We start from the raw sequence: 23,286 nt of genomic DNA, 5'->3' as shown, positions 1-23,286 counted from the left end.
GGAGTCCATCAACTGACTCTGCACTGGTTGTTGGTAACATAGCTATGGCCTCCACAAACTTAGCACTTGTTCTTTCATTAATGTACCTCTTCCTAACCGAGGAGCAGGTTGGTTGAACATTCTGAGTGATCAGTAAATCAAACAAAATACAAAAATGGTCAGACAAGGCCGAGTCAGTGACGGGTACAGAAAAATTTCATATATACATATTTCTTGTCCACTCCCCCTCCTTGTTTTTTCCTATTCATTAAGATCAAACCATATCCATCTAATTTGAAGTCTGTTCCCTTATCTGGTTTTGGGGGGGCTGTGTCAGATACTGTGTGATGTTACAGAAACTGGCCTGCAAGCTTCTACTGTTGAAGTGAATGATGGAAATGTTACGATCCATACTGATGTGGGCTTTGAACTGATCCTCTGTGTAACTAAAGTTAAAATCTGTCCCTGGTCATTTTCTTTTCATAAATGAGAATTAAAACAAAATGTCTGAAGTCATTTTAAATCTTGTCTTTCAATTAAACATAAAACTTCTTTATTTACTTTAAGACATTATCAGAGCTACCAGCAGAGGATCAGCTGCTTCTGTTTCTAAAGATGGCAAACCATGTTCACTAGGTTTATTAATAAAAAAACTAAAGAAAAGGGGAAAAAAACAAACAAAAAACAAGGCCATGTCTTTAACTTCTGGCACAAAATCAGATGAGTGATTTCACAGAACATGACTGTTAATCTTTATTATAAGTGCAGACGACACACAGTGCTCACTATTTATTCCCTTTGTTTCTTTACACAGAAGAAGTGAGAAGAGAACAAAAAGCCAGTTTAGAACGATGTGATATTTGGTTAGAAACTGTTTGTTTCCTCTGAATACAGGCAGTAATCCCTGCCCTGGAAACATTTAAAGCTTAAACACTGGAACACACACATCACATGTACACAGTAATGTCAGGTGGTCTGATGGCCACGTCTTCCTGGAATATGCTAACATATAAGTGAAAGTCAGTGTTGAACCTGCAGCCTGTAACAGGGATCAGGATGAAGTGCTTCTCTTGTTCCAGATGAAGCAGACGAGCCACAGACAGCTGGGCTGCATCTCCCTGCTCAGTCCATGATTTTTATAAAGCTAAAACTTTCTGCAGGTTGAAGATTTACTCATTAAGAAACGATCACACAATAAAAAGATTATTATTATTAATAGGTGGAATAGAATTTAAGCAACAGCGTCTCCCCATGTCTGACACGATGGAAGGTCTGAACCAAACGGCATAATAAAGAACGACGGTGGCAGCAGCAAAGTTAAACACATGACATGACACTACTTTGCATTCTGGATAGTTCCTGTGTTCAACTCACAAAAGTTATCATATATTTATTTAAGACATGTTGTCTTGGTGAGGGAACTATTCGTGAATTTTCTTGTGTGAATACAGTTCTTCTAAACTGGATTAATGTGTCTGTGACGTGACTTGACATGAGCTTGTTGTGAACTGCTGCTGTACAAACGAGCATCTCCGGGCCCCAGATGTCGTCACCATGTCAGTCTGACGGAGCATCTGGAACACCTCCAGTCCAGTGAAGACATCTCTCTGGGAGACATCTGTGAGTTGCTATGACGACCTGAAATGCTGCTGATGATGTCAAACCTGAGTTGTATGCTACAACGGTGTCCTCTCTCACTGAGGATGTGTTTGTGTGGAGTTTCTCATCACAGTGAAAACTGGCTTCAGAGCACATTGCACTTTTTTTTAAGTTGCTATCTCACCAGCTGAGGGGAACTATAGAAACACTAGTGCAATATTTGTCAAACAAGGGTCAGAATCTATTTGGCAGCATACATAAAGTGTCTTATAAAATCTTCATAGACTGATATAAGTTCATATAAATAAATCAAGAAATCTGCATGAGTGGATCCATAAGAATAAACACACAACACAAACACATCATAACCTTATGCACATAAAAAACACACACATGCTCACACTGATTCAATGTGTTTTTACATCAACAACTCATGTTTAAATCATATTGTGTAAATGCCATCAGAAATATAAAATGAACAAATATAGATTAAAATGGATCATATCTAAAGGGGACATGGATTTATAGATTTAGATAATCTCTTAAACTTCTAATAATCACCTACAGTGATGAACTTTTATGACTTGAATAGTAAGGTTTTTTAAAGCAGCAGCTCAGACCAACACTGAAGCTGAATGTACTTCCTGTAGTTATTATTCCTGTGAAATGATAAACCCACTGTCTCCTTAGTGGGCCCAACTAAAATCAGAAAAGCCTGCACACCATTACTGAGGTTAATGTGAGAAGTTATGAGAGCAAATCCACACGTGACTATCATACATGATGATAGTCGCTGCCCGCTGAGACACGAGCAGCGTGAGGTCGATAAACAGTTTTTATTGTGCTTTTCTGCTCATGTTGACCATGAGACACACACCTTTTATAGCTGCTATCAGCTTTATTCAGCTTTATTCTTTGTCTTTACGACAGATGGATCGGCCTATTAACACTACCACACCTGTACAGAGCAGCCAATCACAAGCTGTGACTATTGAATATGTAAAAACCTAGTCCATGGACTGGTTACTTCCAGATTAGACATTCCTGATTAGGTTTTCCATCCTGGTTCTGGGTCTGATGGAGGTCTTTCTTGCTGGTTCTGGTTCTGATGGAGGTTTTTCTTGCTGGTTCTGGTTCTGATGGAGGTTTTTCTTGCTGGTTCTGGTTCTGATGGTAAATGGTAAATGGCCCGTATTTATATAGCGCTTTTCTGTACCAGGATACCCAAAGCGCTTTACAGTACACAGCACATTCACCCATTCACACACACATTCACACACTGATGGCGGAAGCTGCCATGCAAGGCGCTCGACCACGACCCATCAGGAGCAACTAGGGGTTCGGTGTCTTGCCCAAGGACACCTCGACATGAACACGACTTGGCCGAGGATCGAACCGGCAACCCTCGGGTTACAAGACGACCGCTCTACCTTGCTGAGCCACGCCGCCCCTGGTCTTTCTTCCTGGTTCTGGCTCTGAGGGAGGTCTTTCTAACTGGTTCTGGTTCTGATGGAGGTCTTTCTTGCTGGTTCTGAGGGAGGTCTTTCTTCCTGGTTCTGGCTCTGATGGAGGTCTTTTTCCTGGTTCTGATGGAGGTCTTTCTTCCTGGTTCTGGTTCTGATGGAGGTCTTTCTTCCTGGTTCTGGTTCTGATGGAGGTTTTCATCTCCACTGTCTCCTCCGAAGCTCAGGATGAAGGATTAAATCAAAGAGAGGATCTGATCCAATCTAGCGGTTTTTATGAACTGGTTTACAAGAACACAGTATAACTAGGACTAATGTGGATCACATGATGGATGTGTTTTTTTTAGATTAAAATGGGACTACAGTGAATTAGACTGAATATATGTAACCTTCCATTTAATTTGTTTTCTTTCTGCTTGGCTGCGTGGGTATTTCTCTGCTCAGGGTTATTCCTTCATTAAACATGTTCACATCTTGTGTCTCACATCGGGCAGCAACTCACATCAGGTTCTGTCTGTTCTGGTTGGACTCGCTGCAGTTTTATTGTGCCTCTTAATAACTAAAATATTCTCTCTGACTAATGAAATTGGCAGTTTGAGGTAAGACTATATTGTGGATTTTTTATCCCTCTTCACTTTTGCATCAAACTGGTCCTGGAACCAGTTACAACTGGTCTGTGTAAAACCCAGATCATTATGGAGAAGGAAGCAGCAACAACACCATAGATGCTCTGCTGCTGAAGAGGTAAAGGTAGTATCTATTCATCTTCATTTCGTAAGTTCATATATATTCATTGCACATTTCCCACCTGCAACATATTCCCAAAAAAAGTTGGGACAGAGGACTGGGAACTTAGGGCTGGTACTGGGATGTAATTTAATAACTAAGCATGGGGTTCAACTGAGGATGAGAGGAAAGATGGAGCAACAAGTTTGTTAAATAATTAAATAAATAAATAATAAAAATGCTGCATATTCATCCACTGATGGTGAGTATTGTTAAATCACCTCAGTCTGCATGAAGTTTACATGTGGCATCAGTTTTCCAGATCTTTGTTGGAAGAAATGGGGAAAAAAAGAACATAAGCATCATCCAGACTGTGCTCAGAAACAAGTCCAAAAGCCTGGTTCTGTGGCGGTACGGGATCGGGGTTCTGTGGGGGTACGGGGTCAGATCGGGGTTCTGTGGCAGTACGGGGTCAGATCGGGGTTCTGTGGCGGTACGGGATCGGGGTTCTGTGGGGGTACGTGGTCAGATCGGGGTTCTGTGACGGTACGGGGTCAGATCGGGGTTCTGTGACGGTACGGGGTCGGATCAGGGTTCTGTGTTTCGTGTTTTAAGGAAAATTTGTGGAAAAAAACAGAAAAACACCTGAAACTTTTTCACCTGAATGGTGGAAGTGTTAGGAAGGATGAAATGATGAATGAATACTAATAAATGAAAAGGAGTTGATGAGAAGAAAATTATGAAATCTCTACAATTCAGAGAGTAATGTCTTCTGAGTCCACTGAAACTGTGCTGATGAGCAGCTTTAAAGGTCTCAGAGTGAAATATGGATTAAACTTTGATTTGAATGAAGATAATTTACAAAAACTGATTAGCATCACTCCTAAAGTTATTTATCTTTTTTTATAAATAGCTCAAACATTGCTGGGATAACAAAATCGCTGAAAACTCAACCTGTGGTTGAAGGGCAAAGCTCAAGGCAAGCAGACCCAAACACTTCCAAAGTCATACAGCTCCAAGCAGAAGGAAACTATACGGAGGTTTCGTTCTTCCAGGGACCAGTGCGTATATTTCCTGTTGTATCTGAACCAAACAGGCCATCTTCTTGCAGACTCCTGTTTCGACCAATGGCTCCTCGACGGCTGACAGTGGCATGCTGTCGAGGCAAGGTGTTTCTCGGGAAGCTTCTCTGCTCCACGTCCAGACAATGATTCTCCTTGTCCTTGCTCGCTGTCTTTGACCTGCAGCAGTAAGCGTCGGGGTCTTGCTGATATTGCAAAGTGAAGGGATCAGGTTTCTCGCAACAGCTGGTATTGGAAGGGTGATCAGTCAGGCCATAAAGGTGCCACTGGCAGGTATGCACCCCGTGAGAAGGAAGGAAGAGGCTCTGACAGGAAGCGATGCTGTCATGCATGTTGTGGACAAGGCTGTGACGGGAAGTCACGGAGTCCTGGATGCTGTGGCTGGATGTCTGCCGCTGCAAGGCATGGCAGGGCGCCAGCTGCTTCTCTAGTGGAGGGCTGGGACACGGCAGCTGGAGGTCTGGGTGTGGGCTGTTGGAAACTAACGGTGAACCAGTTGTGTGAGGGCTGTCCAGGTGGGAGCTGTGCACACTCCCATCCATACTGAGGGACGCCATGTGTGAGCGGTAGTCCTGGAGGCATGGACGTGGCCGGTTAAAGGAGCGGGACTTTGCTCTGTCAGTAAAACAGCTCTGTAAGGGGAGAGTTGGACGAGGAAGCTCATCAGGAAGCGTCTGTGGACGTGGAGATGGCAGCGGCTCTGTGAGGGATGAAACAGGGGATGCAGGACTCATCACAGTCACGCAGCACGGACCTGAGTGGCTGGGAGTGGGACTCACATGAGGTGGCGTCATTTTGTCATAAGAACTCTGTAAAAGGTGGGGGGAAAGTAGCGGCTGCTTTCCTGAGCATGGGGAGCTCAGGTGGCAGTGTGGCTGATGGAGCTCCTGCCTTTGGCTCTGGTCACAGTTTCCACCATCTGTCTTGGACTTGGATGGGCAACAAGCCCACCAACGGCTCCACACATCGTCACGTTTGGCACAGTGCTGAATGAGAAGGAAGAGTCCCAGAGTGACACAAAAAGCCCCGTACAGGCAGCTGAAGATCATGTCCAGGAAGTGTCCCAGTGAGACCGCCAACGCTCCCAAGGCCCACGTAGCCAGGAACAGAAAGAGGGTAAAGACTGTGGCCCGAAGCTGGGATTTAAAGGAGTGCTCATTAGCCAGCACCGATACACCAGCAGAAAATGGCGTACAGTCCCCGGCAGGCCCTGAGGCCCCCACACCGTCAGAGTGGCAGTGATGGTTTGACTCACTGGATGACAACTGCTGCTGCTCCTCACTCAGAAGCTGCAGCTCATACTTCCTCTCTGGGTGGCGCTTCAGCTGGATGTAGGTGCACAAGAAGTAGAGAGACATGACTAAGACCAGAAGACTCATCGGGGCATAAAAACCACCCAGGCTCGGTTCCCAGGCCATCCAGCAGCTTCACATGACACAAAGAGACAGAAACTTTCATTTTAGTCATTCAACCCTGAATGAGACACCATTACAGGAAATACAACATACTTACTACATAGCATCGTCCCTGCTGCCGTAGTTTTCCAAACCAAACGCTGCAGTTACTCCAACAATAATGAGAGGAATTCCATCACTGACCAGATAAAACCTGCCAACAAAAGTAAAGCAACGGTCACGGTGGTTAGTAAGGAAGAGACAACATATGCGAATTAGCTATGATGCTAACTCTTTGCACATTAACATGCATCTTTTACTTATGCTCATTAATGTGCAATAATTATTGCAGAAATTTACATGTGAAGAAGAACATGTGGAAACAGAATTTTGGAACATGTAAATGTGGATCATGTGGAAAACATGTGACAATAAGAAAGAAATTATACCCCCTATATTATACTTACTTTTTCCGTGACTGAGTAAATGTATGGGAGCAAAGAGCGGCCATGATTGTATGTTTTCTTTTTTTTATCATTATTATCTTGTGACAAGAAGATAATTATGTTATCACGAGTTTCTTGTGATAACAGAGAAAACGTGTGTTTTCTGGTGATAAAAGGATGATTCTTCTCGTTATCTAATGACTGTTTTCCTGTGAGGAAACAGATAATGAATTCATATAGCTACTTTCTTTAAAAGGGCTGTAAGCAGAAATTCATCATTTCTAGATGGAAGGAAATAAAAGATAAAAAGAGAGCTAAAGAGGCTGCAGTCTGACTCAGAGCTAGCTTCTTCTCCTGGACAGAAGTAACAACAGCAACGTTATTAGTTACTTGCACAAAGTGGTGATGCTGTTTGATTGATTGAAAAGTTTATTTGAACATTAAGACAAGAAAGAAAAACAAAAACAGGAAAAAGAGAAAATTTGGATCGAGTTATACAACAATAAAAATAATAACTACACCAACAACAGCAACTGGAATTGTTGTACTTGCTTTTTTCTACTCTTACCCTCATTAATCCCATTATTGATGTTAAAAAAACAGAAACAGGTCACTGATATCATTAATCAATAAGGCATTGACCATATTGTGTTGGATTACTTCGATCAAGGTTGTGCAATGAGTTGTTTTACTCGTGGGGAACAGAGCAAACTAAACATTGACTTTAAGAATTCATCGGTCAGGTTATGTAACTTTTTGAGGTCTATATTAAAGTTTCCACCCACGAAGATGTCTGTTGTGACTTATCTGAAGCACATTAGTGTTGATAAATAAATATTTGTTAAGTCATGGTGTAATTTATGGAGAAGTTAAATGTTTCAAAGGGATGAAGTAATTAATTTCAACCTGATTTATTTGGTAAAATAATTAATTTCAGACTTTGAGACCAGTTTAAGATTCTTGTGTTAATATGAAAACCTCATTACCCATGATGCATCTGAACTGAATACGCCTTCCCACTGGTTTTTGGTGGAAATGAGTGAAGTTGCTGAGCGTAACATGGACGTAAAGTTTGTGCACTAAGGTTGACATTCGACTCCCAGCCAGATGGGGTTCAGCTGAGCTGCAGTAACATCCTTTTGGCCAGATGCTGTGTACATCTTCTCCAAACAGTTTCTAAATTCTTCTAAATCTGATCCTGGTGCTCTAACTTACTATGATAATTTCCCTGTTTTCCTTATAATTTCAATAGTCAAACATTCCATCAACTCATCCACAGCTGACATCATGATGGCCGACGTTTTACTTTTCAGTCTGCTGTCAACATCCCGGGACCCCTCAGGATGCTACCCTTCCACCAATTTAGCATTTTCTATTGTGTACATCTCATTCCACATAAATTGAAGTGTGCCTCCTTTCTATCATTAATCTATGTTCCAGATATGGCTGTGATCTTGAATGGGGTCTTAAACTGATTTTAAAAGTTCTTAATATTAAGAGACTTCTGCTGTGAATTATTGACAGTGACTAACCCTTTAACACTTCCATCCAGTTGCTTTTCCTGATAATAAAACACTCGACTTGAATAAAGTAATTATCATGATTACAAAGGTTTCCAGATCCAAGCCGTTTTATCCACACTAAGTTCCTCATCCATGTCCACTGCATCTTCCCTGCTTTCTGAGAGGAAGGAAATTTCCAGGTTCTTCTTGGACACGTGTTCATTTATGTACACAGCAGTTCTCAGTTTCTGTTTTTCGCAGCAGCTCAGGTTGAGCTTTTCTGCTAATAAACCTTAAGATTATCGCTGTTTTACATCCATTATCTTTTCTTGGTTTGGTGAGTGGGGGGTGATGAGGCTAGTACGACAGTGCACCTTGGGGGCTGCACTCAGAGAAACACGACTACGTTAGCTAAAGAAAGGCACTCAGGTTTGTAATCTTTAGGACGTAAGAGACGTAGCAAGAGATGTAAAAGTTTATCTTACAAATGGATAAAATCAATTAAGACCAAAAGAAATTAAAGAAACAAGATCAGTGGTGCCGGCAGACTTACCGGCAGGGAGGCGGGCAGTTCAGGAGGAGGAGGTTTCCCCATGACACCACTTCACACATGCTACATACACAGTAACGCTGGGATAAACACAGCACTCAAAACAGAAAGGGGATATCGCCACCAGCAGTGCCCAGCCACCACTGCCTCAGACCTCCAGAAAAAAATTAAGTTGTAAAAACCAAAATAAAATTCTCTTTTTAATGAGTTTCTAAAAATCAATTTAAGATAAAATAGTTTAAACAAAAGCTAAATTCTCCCACACTAAAAGTGTGTAAATGAATTTCCAGCTCTTCACAAGTAAGATCACCACCAGAAGCTGGACAGCAGTAGCCCAGCAATCTTTAAAATGGGGATTATGTGCGGAAGTTGATCACAATTGCTCTGAATGTTCAAAGCCTCGGGGACCCCTGTGCTCTTTAGGGGACCCCAGATTAGGAACCACTGAGCTAAGCCAAAGCAAAGCTATGCAAAAACCAAAGCAGCAGCAGAATCTCTTCTATGGCCTTAGCACAGGCTGTTTAGCCAATGTAGGCCCGAGTAGCCGGAGTTAGCTGCTCCGGTGGGTCCAGGCCTGGAGGACCTATGAAGTAGACAAAGTTTCATTCATTTGAGTGAAAAAGACAGAGGGGGCATATGTAAAAAGAAACAAGCCATGAATCTAGCTAGCCTGCTCCTAGTGCAGTTATCACCACTGGTACATCCTGTTAAAATTACCACCAAGATAGAGGTAGTGATGTTACGCTTGAGCGCGCCTGCTCGAGAATGTGTCACAACCGAGGTTGTAAATCAGTCAATGCTTTAAAATGGATTAAACTGCAATGTAAACTGAAGGTTTTTGAAAGATTTTGCTAGTAACCATTCATCATTTCGGATTAAAGCAAAGCCTCACATTAGAATTACATTAGCATTTGGTAATCAAACATCTGGAAGCATCAGAGGAAATGTCGCACTCTGCAGCTGCAGAGGAGCATGCAGCTGGGACCTTCAACAGATGAGCTGGTTTCTAATCACCATCAGTATAGATTTTTTATAGTGCTGCAAAACTTAAAATTTTAATCACAATTAACTGCATAAAATGTTGCGATTAATCATGATTAATTACGCGCAAAATGTCCTTTTCCCTTAAAAGAAAGCCCACTGCTATATGAAGAAAATGCAGTGAAGTTTGGTTTACAAACACTAAATCAGGGGTCTGCAACCTGCGGCTCCGACCCCTCGAGGGCGGCCCAGAGGCTGCGACCCCTCTGGCGAGTCCAGCAGGATCTGCCCAAAGACAGGCCCTGGCATTAAAGGCAGAGGAGGACCGTCCCTTTCCAGGACCCCTTTGGAGACAGGAATCTCAAGAGGTGGTGTGGACCACAGTGCCGGTGTTGGATGCTGAAGCGCTGGATGGGACCTGGGCGAGGGACGCTGAAGCGCTGGTGGTGACACTCGAGACGTGGGCAGTGGAGCTGACTGACACACTTCAAATATCGCTTCCCGGACTTTAGCCTCAATCAACGCCATTAACTGCACCCAGAAAGCTGTCAATAGTTGAACAATCAATAGATCTACCAACCTCTTCCATTCACACACAAGGAGGGTAAGGCCACATCATTCTGTCACGGTTTGGTGGAAATGAGGATCCGAATGCAGGACGGACAGATGGAATGCAGAAAAAGGGTTAAAAGCATGAACCGAAAACACAAGAAACTCAGGAACCACTCAACAGGAAAAAAAACCACAGGGAAATAGGACGGATAATGTGACAAACTGAAACCAAGGTGTATAAATACACGGAGGAACTAAAAGGGAACAGGTGAAGAGAATTTCCAATTAAAGCAGGTGAGCTAATGAACAGGAAGCAAAACACAATACACAAGGGGAATGATGTACAAAATAAAACAGGAAACCAGACAAGACAATAAACCCACAAAGAATAAAACAAAACCAAAGACACACAGACCACGACATCAGCAGGATAAGACAGCGTGTAGAACAAAAAGAAAACAAGAACAAATCTGTTTCTCGTTCTCTTTTGGGAGAAATTTTATGGGGGTATCTATCTTGCAGCAATCTGCTGGGGCAGCGGCATCAGAACCAGAGACTTGAAAAGAATTAACAAACTGATCAAGAAAGCCGGTTCTGTGCTTGGAGTAACTCTGGAGCCGCTGGAGTTGATCATCAAAAAAAGAATTCTGTACAAGCTGACGAAGATAATGGAAGATCCTTCACACCCTCTACACAACGCCGTGACGAAACAACAGAGTGTGTTCAGTGGGAGGCTTGTTCAAGTCCGATGCAAGACAGAGAGATACAGAAGATCCTTCCTTCCAGCAGCTATCAGGCTGAAGAACAAAGCCCTTAATTAATTAATGTGATTGTTTTACTAAAAAAATTACTACTACTACAATATTGAATTTCCCTTTGGGATTAATAAGTATTTTTCATTCATTCATTTCATTCATCTTTAATCAAGAGCGCAATTGTTTTGAGAGCAAGATTTCTGGTTTTCACGGTCAAATATCTTCGTGTTCTCTCTAAAAACTCTGCTCTCACACTCAGAAAGTCCTCTCTTGCTTTCAAATATATTGTTCTTCCTTTCAAAACTCTGCTCTCAGACTTGGTCTCTTTCCCTCACACTCAGACATCCTTGACATCAAGCTGACAGCGTCCTGAAAGCCAGTGTTTTCACTTCACACACACCACTTACTCCAACATCCTTTCCTGCCAACACTCACAATAACATACATAATACAGGTTTTACAAGTACTGTGTAAATACCATGACCAGCTTTTACCTTGGAAAAAAACACAACACATATCACACTATGACAGAAAAAAAGAAAGAATGCTAACTAAAGTCATTAATTATCCACCTTCACATACAATCAATGCTGACTTTCTGCTGTGAAAATGCCGCCAACAAATAAGCATACTCCTTGAAATGTTGAATCCGTGCAGGCCGGTAACGTCAGAAATGTTTTTGTTTCCAGGTTGGAAAAATTTAAAAAATAATATGACGTTGCAATGGTTTGCCATTACAGCCATGAGAACAGTTGTGATAGTTCAAAACATAAGCCCTCGCCATCGCTGAAAAATGAGCCTGAAAAACGTTTACTGCAGAGCAGCTGGGACTGTTGGCTATGCTTGGTTTGCCGGCGTATCTGCAAATCCCTCAATGCTGTGATGTCCCTTTCCTGAGCTCTATAAGGCCTAAAGTTATATGCAAGCAACGATGCGCGATTAATGTCCCATTACAGCCTTTATGTAATTGTTAATGTGCAGTTGCATTTTATTACTATATTCTGAATTATATCATTTTGCACTGTTGCAGACTATAAGTCCGGTGGAAATAAACCAGTCAAATGGAAAACCTGTGTGCTTCCATACCTTAAACCACCTCACTACTAGTACACTGGACATTCCACATCTCCTTTTTATTACCCTTATGTTCAAATAAACACTCAAATCCAACCAAATGAAAGATGTATAAGCTGTAGCTGTGATTCATCAAGAAGAAAGCTGCCCAGTATTTGTTCAGTTTATAATTCCCGCCCCTCCATCGGCTTTGCCTTCCAGGCCTCCAGCCCTTCGAAGTAACAGTCAGTGATGAAGTCGTAATGAGAATGAGCTTAATAATGTCCTGAGGGTGTTTTTCATGACCGTCCATGTCTTCTGCTCCATCAGTTCCAGTAGATCCTGACCAGATCCTGGAGTCGAATGTGCAGAGAAGGATACTGAACATCCTCTACAGCAGGGGTGGCAAACATTGGTCCTCAAGAGCCACAATCCTGCAGGTTTTCCATGTTTCCCTGCTCCAACACACCTGACTTAAACTAATGAGTCATTGTGCAGATCTTTAAAGGCTGTTGGATCCATTTCATTTGAGTCAGGTCTGTTGGAGCACGGAAACTTTGAAAACCTGCAGGATTGTGGCTCTCCAGGACCAACGTTTGCCACCCGTGCTCTATACAATGTGTTCAGTCAGAGGCTTCTGCAGCTCTGCTGCAGACTACAGCACATTTCTGACGTTTCTCTTTGGGGAACAATAACTTGTAGTACAGAGGTATCAGGATGCTCATGGAGACGTTGCTAGTAAACAGAATCGATCAAGACTTATTTACACCCTGCTGAGAAGATCTGGATGTAAGAAACCTGCTTAGAGTTTACCTCAGGATGGTCGGTTTGGTACGCGTCTGGACCGGCCCGTTCCTGTCCTTGGACCGAAGTGGGTCTTTAGACACATCCTTCCAAATGTTTCTAGCAGTGAATGTCAGCCACAGCATCGTTGACAAAGAAGAATAATGGAGCACAACACCAACCTAATGAAAGAAATAAACTCAGGTTAGAAAGACTTAATCTAAATGAACATCTTACTACAAGATGAACTCCATTATTATTATATTCACATTATACTGAGAGGTCTGAATGCTAATGTACTCTAAAATACAACATAAAAAACCTTGTCATACTATATATACTATAATGCCTCTCATAATTCACTTTATTAAATATGATCAAATGGTACAGCAACAGAACCCTGAAAAGAGGAACATGACCTAGAAATATTCTTTATTTGTATTTTACTTCGCTGTTGTTGAAGAAAAACGTTCTTAAACCCATCAAAACTTTACCCGTTGAACTTCAATATTTTATAAAATATAATTGTTGACCTACAATAATAACTCTGTTGCTGGGGGACATCCCATGATGCACTGGGCTCCTCTCTGCTCTCTTTATTCTCCATGTACAATTATCTGACGTTGTTGTTTATTCATGTTTCTCTTCTTCTTTCTCAGCAGGAATCCCTGGATTGGAGTTCTGCTGCTGGTTCACCCTCTTTCCCGTCCTCTCCACCCCCAACTGGTCCAGGAAGATGGCCGTCCTTCATGGTCCTGATAGAGGTTTTTCTCTCCGGTGTCTCCTTGTGCAGCTCAGGATGGACAACTGACCTCCATCAGACTAATATGGGTCTTATTAAATTAAATTAAATTAAATTAAATTAAATTAAACTGATTTGAATTGAATTGAACTGAATTGAACTGAATTCAATTCAATTGAACTGAACTGAACTGAATTGGATTGAACTGAACTGATTTAAATTGAATTGAATTGAATTGAATTGAATTGAATTGAACTGAATTGAATTGAACTGAACTGAATTGGATTGAATTGAACTGAATTGAAATAAACTGAATTGAATTGAACTGAATTGAATTAAACTGAATTGAATTGAATTAAATTAAAGTGAATTGAATTGAATTGAAATGAATTGAATTAAACTGAATTGAATTGAATTGAATTAAATTAAAGTGAATTGAATTGAATTGAATTGAATTAAATTGAATTGAATTGAATTGAATTGAATTGAATTGAATTGAATTGAATTAAATTAAAGTGAATTGAATTGAATTGAATTGAATTGAATTAAAGTGAATTGAATTGAATTGAATTGAATTGAATTGAATTGAATTGAATTGAATTGGAAGGCAGGGCTTAGCCTCAGACATGAGATGAAATCTAGAAGTAGAACATGGGCAAGGACCAGCATGTCCTGGTCGCAGGGCTTGCTGGACTGGGATTCACCAGTAGGAGCTGGAGAGGATCAGTGGGGAGAGGGAGGTCTGGGTTCCCTCTATAGGACATAGTCCCTCTCTGACCTCAGATAAGAAAATGGATGGATGGAGGTATATGTGCTATTTACGACATAAACTGTTTGGAAGTCCTTTTTTATAACGTACATTAAATAACCTGATCTGTGATTATTTAAACAGTCATATGTTTTCATGCTTCCTTCTTTTCAGCTGTTGGCTGAATTTGGCTGCTTCTAGCTCTCTCAAGTCCATCATACTCGTATAACAATGTGTACGATGTGTAGAATACTCACTATTTGACAAACAAAAGGGAAGTTGATCTGGTTGATGCCTCCAGCAAAAACTCCAAATGTCAGTCCTGTGTGGAAGAGGAAGTTGAGCAGAGTGTGCCAGCCATTTCTGCCGATGCGGATCACACTGGAAACAAGAAACAAAGATAAATATAAAGATGGACAGCCATTCACCAGCTCTTCATCCACCACTGGTTCAACAACCAACCAGACAGTGGAAACACTCATCTAAAAGGAAAAAAAGCTCCGTTGAAAGGGTAAGCTAAATCCCCTCGGCTTGAAGAGAGAGTCAAACACGATCCAGTGTGTAGGATTGTCATCTTCAGTGTCCAGTCTCAGAGGCAACCATCATGAGGAAAAGCACATAGGAGGCAAAATGACTGGACATCGCGTGATGTTTCTTTATTGTCGACATTTTTCACCAAGATACCCTACACCAACCAACCAGAGTCTGTATCAGACCTTTGAGACACAGCTAAGCTAAGCTAAACGTTAGCCTGCCCCCGAGCAGGCTAGTTATGGTGCATCAGTTACCATGGTTACTCAGCAGCATTCACATAAACCACATTGATGGAACTCTGGCTTAAATGAGCCAGACATATCAAGATAAGCCTGGATTTCCCTTCATCCAGCTTTGTGGAATACTCCCTGGTTTCTGCTACTGCACGCACGCACACACGCACACACACACACACACACTCACACACACACACACACACACACACACACCATAACCAATAAACTAATTAACTTAAACATTGTGTAAACATTCCATATTTGTCTTAAGAAATGAAAAGATGTTTACCACTCCACCTGTCTTTGCAGTCATCAGAATAGTACCAGTGGCTCATTGGAACGAGGATATAAACTAAGAGTGAAAATTAGGGCAGATATTAAAATCTTATTTAAATCATTTAAATAGTGCTGCACATGCAAGCATTTGGCTTTTTATTACTTTTGACTGTCTGCACTTTAGTTAAACTAAAGAAACAATTAGATAAAGAAATGTTAGGACATTGTGTTTCATGTCTAAGATGGTTGTTTTATGTTATTATACAGAAGGAGAGATGAGTGAATAAAAGCGCTGCTTTGCTGTTTTAGGTGAAGGTGATGAAGTATCATCATACAGGGCCGGTTGTTCAAACGTAATCTGATCGGGCTTCGGATAGGATCAAATCCTGAAAATGGGTTGTTCAAAAGGGAAATCCGAATCCCGAAATCCACTTGGATCACGTAATCCAGTCCTGGTTGCTATCCAGATAAAACCCTCAGTTTGGGTTGTTCAAAACTTTTGAGCAGAATCTGAATAACTCTGATCCAAAAAACAGGATTATCCTGATCCCAACAGCAGGATCAAAGGCAGATTTCAGGAAGAAACTGCGTACAACCTAACAGCTGATCAACTACAACTTTTTATTCGGTGCATTTTTATATTTGTATTTTGTACCTGACTTAACCGTTACAGATAAAGTGGTTAACATAGGTGGGCTGCCTACTAAGCCTGTCAGCATAGTAAAATAAAACAGCAAAAAATAAATAAAAAATGAAAAATAAAGACATGACACTATCCTGTCCCCATGAAATAAACCCCCAAACAAATCAAATAAGAAACACAAATAATTACTTCTTCAATTCTTGTTATTCATCACTGCATAATCAGAAAAGAACCTGTCAAAAAAATACATTTCTACCATTTCATCACTCTACACGCCCCGTCCGTCCCTCATTCTGACAGTAAGCCAGCGGTGGAACCTCCACACGGGGCTCAGGTGCGTCATTAACGTCCTCACAGAGATTCTCTGGTCGTAATGCAGGACAACACATGCACGGATGCTCCCAGTGGGTCCACCGTCTCTTCCTGCTGTTCTGTACATGGCCGGCAGCGAACAATCATCCACACGCTGGAAATACGGATTTTGGTGAAAAACGGGATTCTGGATCAGAGTGATCCAATCCTATTTTTCTGAAAAATGGATTCCCAAATCTAGATAGCTTTAACAACCGGTCCATAGAGGTACTGTCCTGAAGGCAGGAGCAGCTGACTGGATTTGAGCTGTAGATATTTGGATTCTGTACACGCCTGTCTCTGTGAGGAGGAAAGTCTTCATGTAAAGATCTCACGTGTGCTTCAGCATAGAATTGCTAAATGTATGAATAAAAATCAGAGTAAAATATAACCTCTGGTGACCTACATGATGGTTAGGGTGGAAGAAAACTGCCACCAGTTGTGGTCAGATTTATGTGTAAAATATAAATATAACTAGAAATAATCCCATCCTGCCACATTTCATTCCCAGTAGAAGAAAAGTAACTGGTACAAACCAGAAATATATATAGAAAACCACTTTCACAGCATTCAGCATCAGTGGTCCACAGCTCCACATTTATCCCTCTGAATTCTGGTTAGTACCTGCTGCAGCATCAAAGATGACGTGTCTCCTCTTACAGCACCTGTCCTGCTAATCTCCTCCTCTTCCTCATCATAATTTAATTATATTCTGTGTTCTGGTCGACTCTCTTAAGGAGGTTTGTGGTGTTGCTATGGAAACCTCTATGTCTTCCCACACACGTCATACATCACGCCATTGCTGTTCAGCTCCACATGGCCTGAGAGACGCCGCTGCCCCTTCGCTGGGCCATTTCACACATGACTTTGGAAGGCGGAAGAAAAAGTAGTTCCTACCAACGGGGTATAATTTGGGAAGATCCTGATATTATAGTTACTTTCCACTGTATTCCAGTTAGTTTGCATTTTTACCCCAAATCAGTAAAATATCGACATTCTAACATGTTGAATTCTAGAACATGAAATGCTGGTATCGGTAGTATCGATATTTTGGTATCGATCTGCACATCACTAGCTAGTGATTGGTTTAGTGATGGTAAACTCGATTCGTTTTACTGAATCGAGCGTGAATGAGTCACTCACCAAAGTGAATCAGGTTTTTGAGTCAGTTACCTGGCGAGTACATTAAAATCTACATGTGCTCCCATTTCTGACTGATTCATACCGTTAAAACCACTGATTGCAAATAATCTATTTTATTGTAGAAAAAAAGTGAAAGGTCAACAGATCTCAAAGGGGAAACTTTTAATTTTCTTTCTCTAACTCACACATTAAAATTAAAAATAAATGCAGCTGAGAAAATTTACAATGTTTAAACAGTGCAACATTAGGTGTTAGGTGCCTTCTCACACTGGATGTGCTTCCCCCTCGAAGGAGAAAAGCAAAGCTGGTATTTTGCATGTGTTGGACTTGTCATTTCAAAACGCATCCAAATATGACTTCTTCTGCAACTATCCATTTTTTTTCTTTTTACCCTGAAGATGAGTGGGCCGCAAATAATAATAATGGATTAGATTTATATAGCACTTTTCACATTGTATCTATCATTCACACACTGATGCCGGAAGCTGCCATGCAAGGCCCACGACCCATCAGGAGCAGTTAGGATTCAGTGTCTTGCTGAGGGACACCTTGACATGAGCTCTCCAGGCCGGGATTGAACCAGCAACCCCCAGGTTATGGGATGACTACTCTACCCACTGAGACATACCCACAAATGAGGATTTACCCCCTCCTGGTCCTGCCCCTCACACATTAAAGTCAAGTATGGGCAAAATAAATAACTAAATAACAGAAACACCTGTTTTCTAATTAAACAGTTTTCATTAATAATAATTAAACTTATTTTCCACCCAAATATGGTGAAAACCTATTTTCCAATCTCAGTTAAGAATCTAATGAGAAACCGGAACTCAACCAAAACTTGCTCCTTTCATTGCATTTTTAATTGCAGCAGTAAAAAGTGGCGAACCGGACACTAAATTCATAGTTTATCTTCAAAATAAACAGTGGGGGACCTGGCTGGGAATATTTTTTCTTTGGTCTTCAGTTAGCTCTGTAGTTAGCTAGCAGTAGCAGGGACGAATCAGTGAATGAGTCAGTGGGTACGAGGAATCGTGATTCACAATTCAGTAAAGTGATTCTCAAGTACTGAAAGATTTGTTCATGACTCGCACAACACCTACATCACCTCCAGTCAGTGTTGCCAGATGAACGATAATTATCGTATTTGTATGATAATTTAGCACTCTGTACGATGTACGATCAATAATTCCACAAATCCTATAAAGTACGATAATTTGGCTCTGTCATTATGTGGGACACAGATCCTTTGACTGCTCACAGTTTCCTGCTTATACAACCAATCAACGCTCACGTAGCCCATGGTGACGCTTGGAGTTATACTTAAAGAAGGAGAATGTAAGTAATTAGTGTGGCGTATGTAGCAATTTGCTGCTAGCAAAGTACTAGCCGAGAGGCATGGCATGAGCGAGGATTCAAAAAAGAAGCATGGCCAGCAGTTATACAGGCAAGAATGGGAAAAATTGTCGCTGTTGCAACATTCAAATGGTGATGGAGCTCACTGTTTTGGAGAATCACTCAAGGTCTAAATAAACATCTAGATAAAAAAATGCCTGGTCCCAGCACAGTGTTTGCAGAAGACCCCGGAGACCGGTCAGCTCAAGACAACCGTGAAAACGGCAGAGCTAAATTTGGCTAGAGGAGAGCATGACGTTACCATGAGAGCTTCAGACCATTTAGTGGATGTTTTAAAAGATATTTTTAAAGACTCAAAAACTACACGTAGCCTCAGTTTTGGCCATACAAAGACAGCCACAATAGCCAAACATTTTATTAAAATTATTCAAAGCTAAAACTACATTATAGGGTGCAATGTGCACAGTCTTAATGTGTTATTTGAAAGTGATAGTCATGACCCACGTCTGGATGCAAATTGGGAGTGTACAATAATTTTACTGAAAATGCGATTTAAGCTCCTGGTATGATACTTTAACATTCCCAATCTGGCAACACTGACTCCAATAAGCAAAAGAAGACTCAGCTAGCTGCCAGCCTGAAGTGAAGCGATTCTAAGAAAAGTTTAATAAATAGTTTAATTAAATATTTTGTATTTATTTTTTTACTATTTAATTTGAACCTATTATTTTGAATGCATTTTTTTCACTGCATGATTTTATTGATAACATTTTTGTGACAATCTCATTGTATCATGTCATTTTTTTAGATCATTTTTCATGTGATGTTTCACAAGGTTCTAGCTGTTAAACTGAAAATGGATTTGATTTAGTTGTTGAATACAAATTAAACCAAGAGTGATATCAACAGAACAAAAACAGGATTAATATGTGAATGGGCCTCGGACCTGTTTGTACTGGAAAAGTTGGGGCCCAGCATAGAAAAGGTTAAGAACCCCGTCCTAGACTGCATTTTTTACGTATTCTGGAGGCACCACAGTTGAGTTCGTCGACAGCTCCACATCTCTCTCGACTGGCATTGCTTCCATGTCCCATATGTTGGAAGAACATTGACGATTGAGAGATTGCTCTAAAGTTAAAGAGATCCATAGGAAATGGAATAGTAAAGTTTTATCAATGAACTTTTCTTCTCACCTGTGGTGTACTATGTAAGTCATGATGGAGACGAGCAAGCAGAGCAGCATGACAGCAGTACAGGCATACACCACTGGATGCAGATAATCCCCAGGGTATGGAGGGAAGGACAGCACTCTCTTTAGATCCTAAAAGGGAAGAAAGATTAGTTAAAAACACAAACAAAACTTACTACTATATATACTGTATATATATATATATATATGTATATATATATATATATATATATATATATATATATATATATATATATATATATATATATATATATATATATATATATATATATATATGTATATTAGTGCTGGGCAACGATTAAATTTTTTAATCGCGATTAATTGCATGACATGCTGCGATTAATCGTGAGTGTTATGTGTAAAATGTCTCTTTCCTTTAAAAGAAGGCCTACAGCTATATAAAAAATACAGTAAATTTTGGTTTACAAACACGACATCAGGGGTCTCCAACCTGCGACTCTGGAGCTGCAAGTGTCTCTCTGGAGGGGCGTGATTGGCCTGTGGGACTCCAGAGGCAGCTGATGAGTATCGGAGGGTGGTCGCTAAGGCAAAAACCCGGGCATGGGAGGAGTTTGGAGAGGCCATGGAGAATGACTTCGAGCAGATTCTGGTTCACCATCCGGCAACTCAGGAGGGGAAAGCAGTGCTCCGTCAACACTGTGAACAGTGGGGATGGGGGGCTGCTGACCTTGACTTAGGACATTATGAGGCGGTGGAGGGAATACTTCGAAGACCTTCGCAGGTCGCTGAGATGGTTAAAAAGCTCCTCGGCGGCAAGACCCGGGGGTGGATGAGGTCTGCCCAGAGTTCCTTAAGGCTCTGGATGCTGTTGGGCTGTTTTCATCTGACATGCCTTGCGTGGACATCGGGGACAGTTGCCCTGGACTGGCAGACTGGGATGGTGGTCCCCCTCTTCAAAAAGGGGGACCGGAGGGTGGGCTGCAACTACAGGGGGATCACACTCCTCAGCCTCTCCGGTAAGGTCTATTCAGGGGTGCTGGAGAGGAGGGTCCGTTGGATAGCAAACCTCAGATTGAGGAGGAGCAGTGTGGTTTTCGTCCTGGTCGTGGAACAGTGGACCAGATCTACACCCTCTTCGGGGTCTTTGAGGGGGCATGGAAGTTTGCCCAACCAATCTACATGTGCTTTGTGGACTTGGAGAAGGCATTCGACCATGTCCCCCGGGAACTCCTGCGGGGGGTACTCCAGGAGTATGGACTGCCGGACCCGCTTGTACGAGCTGTCCGGTCCCTGTACGAGTGTGAAGCGGCTGGGATAAGAATCAGCACCTCCAAGTCTGAGACCATGGTCCTCAGCCGGAAAAGGGTGGAGTGCTCTCTCCGGGTCTGCAATAGGGTCCTGCCCCAAGTGGAGGAGTTCACGTATCTCGGGGTCTTGTTCAGGAGTGAGGGAAAGATGGAGCAGGAGATCGACAGGCAGATCGGTGCAGCGTCGGTCTGTCACGGTGAAGAAGGAGCTGAGCCAAAAGGCAAAGCTCTCAATTTACCAGTCAATCTACATTCCTACCCTCACCTATGGCCACGGGCTGTGGGTAGTGACCGAAAGAACAAGATCATGAGTACAGGCGGCCGAAATGAGTTTTCTCTGCAGGATGACCTGCTCTCCCTTAGAGATAGGGTGAGAAGCTCGGTGATCCGGGAGGGGCTCAGAGTAGAGCCGCTGCTCCTCCACATCAAGAGGAGCCAGATGAGGTGGCTCGGGCATCTGGTCAGGATGCCTCCTGGACACCTCCCTGGTGAGGTGTTCTGGGCACGTCCCACCAGAAAGAGGCCCCGGGGAAGACCTAGGACACGCTGGATGGACTACATCTCTCGGCTGGCCTGGGAACACCTAGGGATCCCTCCGGATGAGCTGGTGAATGTGGCCAGGGAGAGGGAAGCCTGGGTTTCCCTGCTTAGGCAGCTACCCCCGCGACCCGACTCCGGATAAGCAGCAGAAAATGGATGGATGGATTTATTAAAAGCATGATAATAAATAAAAAGTTTCCCGCCCAAAAATCATGATGTTGTGTCTTTCTGCATGGATTTTGACAAAGAGAAACGTTGGTTCTTTTTCTTCTTTCTTAAGTTCCAGACAGAAAACGTCTCTTCATTCTAATAAACCCGCTCTCTGATTACATCAGATGCACCGCTGCAGCAGGGAAGGGAGACATGGACGCCATGTTTCTGTCATCAAAGACAGCGGCCAGCAAAAAAAAAAAAAAAAAAAAAATCCTTAACACGCGATTAAAAAAATTAACAGTGTTAGAAGTGAGGCTGTTCACCTCCAAACTGGTTTATTTTCTGAACAGACTCTGTTCCCTCGGACAAGGACAACAGACAGGAAAGACCAGAACAACGTGATGAGACAGAGTCTAGAGGAAACCTGGAGAAAACCACCTCAGCCCCTCCTTAAGAAACCCCCAAAGCCTCCAGCGAGCACCCACCCCCTTCATCTCATCATCCTCCATCCAGGTCACCCTCCCTCACCCCATCCTCCCCACCCCTCCTGGACTTCACCTCCCAGTTGAAGGAGCTGGTTACTATGGCGACCAAACCGACCCCATGCCCCAGTCCCATCTTTTCACCCCGAAACACCCCACTTCATCCTCCCCCACCAGTCCCCCAGCGAGCTCTGACCCAGTCGTCCCAGCCACAGCGCCCAAGTCCCCTCCCTCCAGGATGGAACCAAAATCCTCGTCTGTCTCCAGCCTGATAACAACCCAGCATCTGATGGATCTGTGCTGCTCCAGGCTGCAGCTAGGTGGGTACTTATGGCTCTCTCCAGGATAAGCCGGGGCCGACATGCAGGTAGTTTCCTTTATCCATGTTTTTTAAAAGGCAAAAAATCACTGCCTGTCTGTCTGTCTGTCTTACTGTCTGTCTACCTGCCTGTCCATCCTTATGACTGCCTGCCTGCCTGTTTTACTGACTGTCTGTCTGTCTGTCTGCCTGCCTGAGCTCTGTCTGCTTTCCAGCTGCATTGCTCCAATGACAGTTTGGTTGTCAACAAAGTGGTACCACCTCCCAACCCGGATATGGTCATGTAGCTCAAATGACTTTCTTAGGCCTGTTGCGAACACTGCCTCACACATCTCTGCTTTCACCACCCTTGTGATCCAAAGGAGTCAGCTTGGCTTATGATTCAACCAGCTGGTTTACAGGATCCTAGTCTGTGCTCTA

At 42.4% G+C, this 23,286-nt stretch overlaps 1 protein-coding gene across 1 annotated transcript in view; it reads right to left on the bottom strand.

Moving 5' to 3' along the window:
* Positions 1-4,411: 4,411 nt before the first annotated feature.
* adgra1a (adhesion G protein-coupled receptor A1a) overlaps positions 4,412-23,286 on the bottom strand; it is a 46,822-nt gene continuing 27,947 nt past the window's right edge. Inside the window, exons 3-7 of the mRNA XM_041974843.1 lie at positions 20,088-20,215; positions 14,613-14,736; positions 12,896-13,047; positions 6,362-6,457; positions 4,412-6,274 (exon numbers count right to left, since the gene is read on the bottom strand). Of these exons, the coding sequence (XP_041830777.1) occupies positions 4,798-6,274; positions 6,362-6,457; positions 12,896-13,047; positions 14,613-14,736; positions 20,088-20,215 (1,977 nt within the window). The 3' untranslated portion in view covers positions 4,412-4,797. The remainder of the gene's footprint in view (positions 6,275-6,361; positions 6,458-12,895; positions 13,048-14,612; positions 14,737-20,087; positions 20,216-23,286) is intronic.

The sequence above is a fragment of the Melanotaenia boesemani genome, chromosome 21 (genome assembly GCF_017639745.1).
Source record: "Melanotaenia boesemani isolate fMelBoe1 chromosome 21, fMelBoe1.pri, whole genome shotgun sequence".
Classification (NCBI taxonomy): domain Eukaryota; kingdom Metazoa; phylum Chordata; class Actinopteri; order Atheriniformes; family Melanotaeniidae; genus Melanotaenia; species Melanotaenia boesemani.
The sequence above is the reverse complement of the archived record's forward strand: the minus strand, read 5'-3'. Positions and strand labels throughout refer to the sequence as shown.